Source organism: Hibiscus syriacus, unplaced genomic scaffold (assembly GCF_006381635.1).
Source record: "Hibiscus syriacus cultivar Baekdansim isolate YM2019G1 unplaced genomic scaffold, ASM638163v2 tig00113724_pilon, whole genome shotgun sequence".
Taxonomy (NCBI): domain Eukaryota; kingdom Viridiplantae; phylum Streptophyta; class Magnoliopsida; order Malvales; family Malvaceae; genus Hibiscus; species Hibiscus syriacus.
Genome location: NW_024063470.1, coordinates 213,865 through 222,058, shown reverse-complemented (window position 1 = coordinate 222,058; position 8,194 = coordinate 213,865). Strand labels below are relative to the sequence as shown.

Here is an 8,194-nt window from a genome sequence, read left to right as displayed (position 1 = left end):
AAATATTTTTTTTTAATTTTATTTGAATTTGTTAAAATTGATAAAAGATATCATTAAGAGAAAAAATAAAACATAAAATATCGACATTTCATTAATAGAATAGTAAAGTTAAAACTAATTACATAATACATGTGATTATAGATTTGAAATGAGAGAGACAAATATTTTATGATATTGACCGAAAAGACAAAGAAATTAAACCACATTATTAGACTAAATTTTCTAATAAACTTATTATTTTGCATGGGTTAAGTTAATCTCATATTTCCCCATGCAAAATCAAAGTAAACACGTAAGCTTAAGACATCTCCAAGTGGAACTCTCTTTTCATAGCACTCACAGCATGAAATAAATTTTTTTAAACTTTGTCGGAAGCACCATCCATCCCGTTGTTTCCTTCGATTCTGCCAACGTTGTTGTTGTCGTCGTCGTCGACAACGATCGAGTGGTCCGATAATTGAAGCTCTGGATAAGATTCTTCCACCGTTTTCTTGGGATGATTTCTGTAAACTGCGTAAAGTATCATCTGAAGAATTCCGAAGATGAACCCTAGAATGTTTGGAACCTGTTGATTGGAGTTCGATGGTTGATAAAAAATCGACAAAAAAGTCTAAATAAAATGATTTTGGTGTGGTCAATGAGATGACGTACGGCAATGTTCATGTCTTTCAACAAAAGGCCATAGAAGAACCACATGACAGCTCCCAAGGTAAGGAATACTGACAAAGTAAAAGGCATGAACTTCACACTCTTCGTTTTAATCACTTTCCTCTGCGATAAAAGGGGTCGAAAATTAAGTCCGACAGTGAATCAGACGATGACACATTAATCGGTTTAAAAGTTATCAGCGATCCTCACTACGATGGCGAGAGGTGCGGCAAACACTGCCAAAGCGAATGTCATGCAAATGTAACCCAAAACTAGTAGACGAATCGAAGGATTTGGGAGGAAGAAAGTTGAGAGAAAGATAACTCCGAATCCGAAAACATTGAAGAGAAGCATAAGCTTCACTGTCACAATCTGCAATTCATCCATTTCGACATATTCAAATCATGCCACAAATATATGTATATGAATATGTGGAAGCAATTGATAGATGAAGAGATGTTACCTTTTCCTTCTTGGGGCCATAATAAAAGTACGTGACAATGTAAAAGGTCTGAATGAAGACACAGAAAGTGTTGATGGTGATGAGGAACATAGCATCTTTCTTAAGCAGAGCATAGTAAATCCAAAGCATTGCACTGAAGAGCGAAACCACGTAAGGAATCGACTGGAAACCTTCGGATGTTTTCTTCTTGTATATTTGATAAAATGCTGGCCTGAAAAATATTAATGGGACGATAATCTTCCATTAACAACACAATTTCTCACTAAAACAATAGTAAAAAAACAAAAATAGTTCGACAAAAACACTCACAGTGGAGCCAAGGAGACCATGAATGAAACAGCGTTGCCTGTAAACACAAAAAATATGGCGAGAAAAATAAGAAAACATGGATTGAAACAGTAAGACAAAACATGAAAAAACACATGAAGATTTTGTTTGTTTGTATATACCTAGAATGCCAAAAATGAAAACCCAAGAGAGGTGAAGAGCCATGATGATGTATATATATGTATGTGTTTTTCTCTCTATGTCTGTAGAAGAGAAAGTATGTGTTGTTAGGAAAGTGAAGCTCTAGCTTGTTGCTCTTAATCCCACGATCTGTGAAGCGCTCTCGAGGTTTATATTTATAGCCATGGAAAAGGTGGGTGGGTAGAGGAACGGACAAGGAAGGTGTGGTCATGTTTTATTGTGCGTATAAACCTATTTAAAATTTCATTTCTACTTTAAAATATAATTGCCTCATTTCAATCACATTAAAATCACATTCTCTCTAGAACACTTGGATTAAGTCGAACTTTTTATCACACGATTAAAAAATTAAAGTCTCACTTACACTCCACCTCTCTCTCTCTATATATATTATTTATTTATTTTTATAAGATAAAATAAAGATTTAATTAAAAAATAAAATAAAAATATTTTTATAATTATTTTTAAATATATAAAGAATAATTATAATATTAAATAATATCAGATCGAGTTAGTTTTTCTTCATCATAAATTCAAAATTGATATGACCTCTTTTCTTCATCATAAATCCAAATTTAATCCAACCTCATTTCTTCATCATAAATCCAAATTTAATCCAACCTCATCCTTAAAATAAACCTACTCGTTTGATTCCAGTGAAATTATCATCTCTACTATCAAACAAAGGTTAGACTTGTTCCAGTTTAACAAAATCTCATACTCAAAACTTTAAAAAATAATGATATTATATGTTTAATTTTTTTTATTTTTGTTTTTATCTTGTTTGATAATCGAGATTATTTTCTATTTAGTTCGTTAAACTAAATTAATAATCAATCTTAACATATTAACCATATAGAAGAAGTCGATTTGACTTAATAATTAATATGACATACAAATTAAATCAACAATTGATTGTTAGATTTTGATTTGATTTTTTTTAAATATGTGGCGAGCATTTTAAGACTGTAGCTTTTTTTTTTGTTGAAGGAATATAAGGCTGTAGCCTTTTTTTGACAGGAATATAAAACTTCATTTTCCTTTTAGTTGTTCTTTTCACCAAACAATAGTTATCGATTTTATTCTTCATTGACTGTTGCCGTTCGATAGTCTCCGGCTACCGTGCCGAAGTTGCAAGATTTCATCAGATCCATAAGTATTAAAACATATACGTAGAGTTTCGAAAGTCTTGTACAAATGATGAAACTTTTATAAGAGTATTGGTGGATGTAGGTGATATGTGCACCAAGGTTGGTTAGCAGGTAGTTGTGAGGTTGTTGTAACTATTGTGTAGCTGTTACAACAACGGTTAAGTTGTTACAGCAGTTAGTGCTGAAAGCATACAAGTTGTGCATGCAGGTATAGTGTATATAAAGCAAAGCCTTGTAAACATTGAAAATACATTCATTCAATATATCAGCCAATGAAATAAACTGTTGTTTACAGCTCCTAATAGCGTTCTAATATGGTATCTTTCGCTGAAGATCTTGGCCTTTAAGCTCCGGCTGCGGTGATGGCTCTTGATAGTCTGAATATCTCCTCAACCTCTGGAGGAGGCTCGATGATACGTTCGGTAGTGCTCACTAACAAGAAGGTGAACGTTGTCTTGGATGAGATGAACTTCTTACTATGGAAACAGCAAGTGCTGCTTACAGTTCGAAGTCATCGCTCAGAAATTGTTGACTGGTTTGATGATAGCTCCACTAGAGAAGGTTGTTGATCAGAATGGTGAGGTCGTTGTGAATAAAGCCTTTGAGGACTTCATGGCCCAAGACAGTGAATTCGCGTCCTGGTTGCTGTCTACCATCAGTCCACAGTTGCTACCTCAATTTGTTGGCACTGAGACATTGGCTGTAGTATGGAACAAGGTGACTCAGTTTTTTGCTAATCGCTCTACCACAACAGTAATGAACTTGCTGTATAAACTTCAATCCCTCAAGAAAGGAGATGACAACATGCGAGTCTACCTTACCTGTGTTAAAGAAGTGTGTGATGCACTTGAATCTTGTGGGAGTCCCGTTGCTCCAGTTGAATAGATTGTGAGTGTACTCAAAGGGCTGCCTCGTGAATATCAGTCCTTCATGGCAGTTTTAACCACCATGCGTGAAAAGCCTACTCTGGACGTTGTGAGCAATATACTGATCGATGCTAAAACTCAGCTTGTTGGCTTTGAGTTCTCAGTAGATAGCCTTCCAATGAGTGCTCATGTGGCACAGACTACGAACTGTGCTGCTTCTCACTCAAGATCTAATCAAGAATTCAATCGAAAACCATATGCCGGTGGTCGTTCAGGAGGTCATGGTCGAGGTCGTCCCCGAGTACAGTGTCAGCTGTGTGGTAAGGTGGGTCACTTGGTTCAGCAATGCTGGTATCGATTCAATTGCAAATTTCTTGGTGATGGTAGTGATACACATCGGCATAAAACTAGTCCTGACAATATTAATTTTGTTGAAAATACACAATATGACTATTATGGTGAAGGAAGAGCTGTTGAACCCCCTCAAGCCAATGCAATCTCTTCTTCTCGCAAACATGGGTAGTGGATTTTGGAGCTACGCACCATGTAACATCGGATGCTGCCAATATTGCACAATCCTCTGATTATAGGGGATCGGGTAATCTCTTTGTTGGCAATGGTGCTTCCATTCATGTAGAAACTGTTGGTAATGCTTTGGTATCCTCTCGATCAAAAGCACCACTGCTAACTAACATCTTACATGTGCCTAAGATAACTAAAAATATGCTTTCGGTGTCCAAGCTTGCTAGGGACAACCGTATATTCCTTGAATTTCATGCCAATGATTGTTGTGTTTGGGATGAAGTCACTAGTAATGTTCTTCTTCGAGGGAAGCAGAACAGAGGTATTTAATCGTTTGAGCTGGCTGATGACAGGCATCAATTTGAGGGTCAGACTAGTAATAGTCTAGCTACTACCTCAGAGGCGTTCGATCTGTGGCACAGACGTTTGGGCCATCATTCCTTTCAAACATTGAAAACTGTTTCAAATAATGCTAATAAAATTTGCTCGGCTTGTTGTGATAGGAAAAGTCACAAACTGCCTTTTGAACATTCGCAGACTGAGTATTCTGAACCATTTTAACTTGTATTTTCTGACTTATGGGGTTCTGCACCTACTCTATCGAACGTGTTTAGGTCCTATGTTGTCTTTGTGGACGCTTGCACTCGACACTCTTGGTTGTACTTGCTGAAGGACAAGTCTCAGCTTATAACTGCGTACCAAATGTTTAAAAGTATGGTTGCCACACAATTTAACCTACCTTTTAAAGCCATTCAAAGTGAATGGGGTGATGAGTATAGACCACTAAATGCTATACCGACTAAAGAAGGAATTGTTCATCGTGTGACATGTTCACATACCTCTGAGCAGAACAGAGTTGTGGAGTGAAAACATCAACACTTGATCGAGCTGGCTCTTGTTCTACTAGCTCAGGCTACTTTACCTTTGAAATTCTAGTAATATGTTGTTATCACGGTTGTATATCTTATTAATCGACTCCCTACGCGTTTACTACAAGGTGATTCATCCTTTGAAAAACTGTTTCACAGGCAACCTAACTACAATTTCATGAAAGTGTATGGATGTAGGTGTTTTCCGCATTTACGAGCGTTTCAAAAGCACAAACTCATGTTTCGATCCCAAGAATGTACCTTCTAGGGTATAGCCCTCAGTACAAGGGATACCAATGTCTGGAAGCAGATCGACGAGTTTACATATCTCGTTATGTAAAATTTAATGAATTAATGTTTCCTTTTGCAGAGTTACAGTGCACTCGTGGTCCAGCTAGAAGCAGTCGCCTGCATTGGATATAATGGTACAACCACAAAACTTACGTGTGCATGCGCCTAGAGCTCCTGCATGTGTGCATACTCCTCTTGTGGATACACCAACCTCTAGTGACCCTCAAACTCCCCTATTCATACTGACTTAAACGTGTCATCTGCCAAGAACCAGTGTACTTCTCTATCTTAAGCATCTGTGTCTACTCCCACAACTTCTGTCTCTAATGAAGTAGCAATTCATGACTCTCCATCTCAGGAACCTAAACATTCAGTAGCTGAGCCGACTATGGTGTCGCGGTCGAATGCTGCAATTAATACTCATTCAATGTGCACACGTAGAAAAGCTAGTATCTTCAAGCCCAAAGCCTTCATCGATGATTGTGATGAAGTAATTCTAGAAACTGTGCATGAGGCGTTTCAGTCTGAAAAATGGACTGATGTTGTTCACGATGAGCTCAATGCTCTCTAACAAAATGGAACCTGGACTCTGGTTCAACTTCTAGAAGGGATGTCTGCTGTAGGGTGCAAGTGGCTCTTCAAATTTAAGAAGAACGCTGATGGTACTGTGCAGAGACGGCGCGCCTGGTTGCTAAGGGGTACTCACAGGTGCCAGGGCAAGATTTTCAAGAAACCTTCAATCATGTGGTTCGTTTCTCTACAATCAACATCATCTTTTCCTTGGTAGTCTCGAGGAAATGCCACTTTGACAAATTGATGTCAACAATGCATTTCTCAATGGTGGACTGACTAAAGATGTGTTTATGAAGCAACCGCCTGGGTTTGAGGTGGGTGATCCTAATGGCAAGCCTCTTGTGTGTAAGCTACAGAAGGCGCTCTATAGCTTACGACAAGCACTACGCAACTGAAACACCAAGCTTCGAGACAACTTAGTTGCAATAGGATTTCGAGAGTCCAAAGCTGACAGTTCCCTGTTTGTTAACAATCAAGCTAGTAGTCGCACGTTCATCCTCGTTTACGTTGATGATATTATATTAACAGGAGAATCATTCAGTCATATCCAATATGTCATTCGTGAGCTTAACAAGCAGTTTTCACTCAAGGACCTTGGTGACTTGTCTTACTTTCTGGGTATTGAGGTCAAGCGTTGTGCTAACTCCATTGTCTTGAGTCAAAAGAAGTTTGTGCTGAATTTGTTGGCAAAAATAAAGTTGAATCGAGCCAATCCCACTACCTCGCCCATGGTTATAGCCAACAGATTGTCTAAGGATGAAGGCAATCCATTAGTTGATGCTTATGAGTTTCGAAACATTGTTGAATCCTTGCTATATGTATGCCACACTCGTCCTGATATTGCTCTCAGTGTGAGCAAGGTTACACAGTATATGCAAGCTCTCGTGAATCACATCTTATGGCAGTTAAAAGGATCCTATGATATTTGGCAGGCACAGTGGACTATGTTATGTTGGTCCTAACCTTTCCATCACTGCATTTGCAGATGCAGATTGTGGAGATGATTTGGATGACAGACGGTTAATGTCTGGCCATTGTGTGTTTGTTGGTAATTATTTGGTGTCTTGGTTGTCAAGAAAACAAAAGACAGTCTCTCGATCAACCATGAGCCGAGTACAAAAGCATTGCTGATGTTGCTACAGAAGTCACTTGGGTGAATGCTATGCTTGCTGATTTAGGTGAAGCCTCTGGTACGATACCAACTATTAGGTGTGATAATTCGGGTGCCATAGCAATGAGTGCTAACCCGGTTTATCATGCACATTCCAAGCATGTTGATCTCGATGTGCACTTTGTGAGAGAAAAGGTGGCTGCCAAACAACTACAAGTTCAATACGTACCAGCTTCACATTAGATTGCAGATGGTTTTACCAAACCACTAGCTAGGGGTTCATTTAAATACTTTGGTGATCGGGTTAAGGTTTGTTTAGCTAAAAACAAAGGAAAAAAGTAAGAGGAATGTTGGATGTAGGTGATATGGGCACCAAGGTTGGTTAGTTGTTAGCAGGTAGTTGTGAGGTTGTTGCAGCTGTTGTGTAGCTGTTACAATAACGGTTAAGTTGTTACAACAATTAGTGTTGAAAGCATGCAAGTTGTGCATGCAGGTATAGTGTATATAAAGCAAAGCCTTGTAAACATTGAAAATACATTCATTCAATATATCAGTCAATGAAATAAGCTGTTGTTTACAGCTCCCAATAGCATTCTAATAAGTATTTAGGCCTATAAACGAACCGAACGTTTAGTGAACCGTTCGGCAGGAAGTTCGATTATGTTCGTTTATTTATTAAACAAACAGACATTAATAAGATTTTATGTTCGTTTAGTTAAATGAACAAACACGAACAAAGGGATCATTCGTTCATTTATGTTTGTGAACGTTTGGTGATCCGTTCATTTATGTTCGTTTGTTTATGTCTATTAGTTTATATTCAGTCCAATCTCTAGACCGTTTGAAATATTAAGGCCTAATATTGAACTCATAAATATTTTAAAACCCAATTAGTTTTAAACCCAAATAAAAATACTCAAATAATTAAAGAAAAATAAATCCTAAAATTATTTAGAAAGAAAAAAATATTCTCAAATATAAACCCAATTCATTTTACGTTCATTCGTTTGTGTTTGTTTATATTCATTCATTTGTCTTCGTTTATCATTTTAATGAACGAACACGAACAATCTAAATTTTTTAATGAACGAACAAGAACAATAAATTTTATTCATTTATGTTCGTGTTAGTTCATTTGTTCAGTTAAAACTAAATAAACGAACATGAACAATCATCATTCATATTCGTTTAGTTCATTTACATGCCAAGGCCTAAGAGTATTGATACCTTGA

At 37.3% G+C, this 8,194-nt stretch overlaps 1 protein-coding gene and 1 long non-coding RNA gene across 2 annotated transcripts in view; one reads left to right on the top strand and one right to left on the bottom strand.

The window, feature by feature from the left end:
• Nucleotides 1-223: 223 nt before the first annotated feature.
• The window catches only part of LOC120187297 (bidirectional sugar transporter SWEET10-like), a 24,203-nt gene continuing 16,232 nt past the window's right edge, over nucleotides 224-8,194 (bottom strand). Inside the window, exons 4-9 of the mRNA XM_039191042.1 lie at nucleotides 1,561-1,631; nucleotides 1,421-1,457; nucleotides 1,112-1,322; nucleotides 859-1,020; nucleotides 652-771; nucleotides 224-565 (exon numbers count right to left, since the gene is read on the bottom strand). Coding sequence (XP_039046973.1) covers nucleotides 359-565; nucleotides 652-771; nucleotides 859-1,020; nucleotides 1,112-1,322; nucleotides 1,421-1,457; nucleotides 1,561-1,603 — 780 coding nt within the window. The 5' untranslated portion in view covers nucleotides 1,604-1,631 and the 3' untranslated portion in view covers nucleotides 224-358. The remainder of the gene's footprint in view (nucleotides 566-651; nucleotides 772-858; nucleotides 1,021-1,111; nucleotides 1,323-1,420; nucleotides 1,458-1,560; nucleotides 1,632-8,194) is intronic.
• The window catches only part of LOC120187298, a 9,081-nt gene continuing 1,781 nt past the window's right edge, over nucleotides 895-8,194 (top strand). Inside the window, exons 1-3 of the long non-coding RNA XR_005522277.1 lie at nucleotides 895-1,079; nucleotides 2,842-2,844; nucleotides 3,304-3,315. This is a non-coding gene — a long non-coding RNA (uncharacterized LOC120187298). The remainder of the gene's footprint in view (nucleotides 1,080-2,841; nucleotides 2,845-3,303; nucleotides 3,316-8,194) is intronic.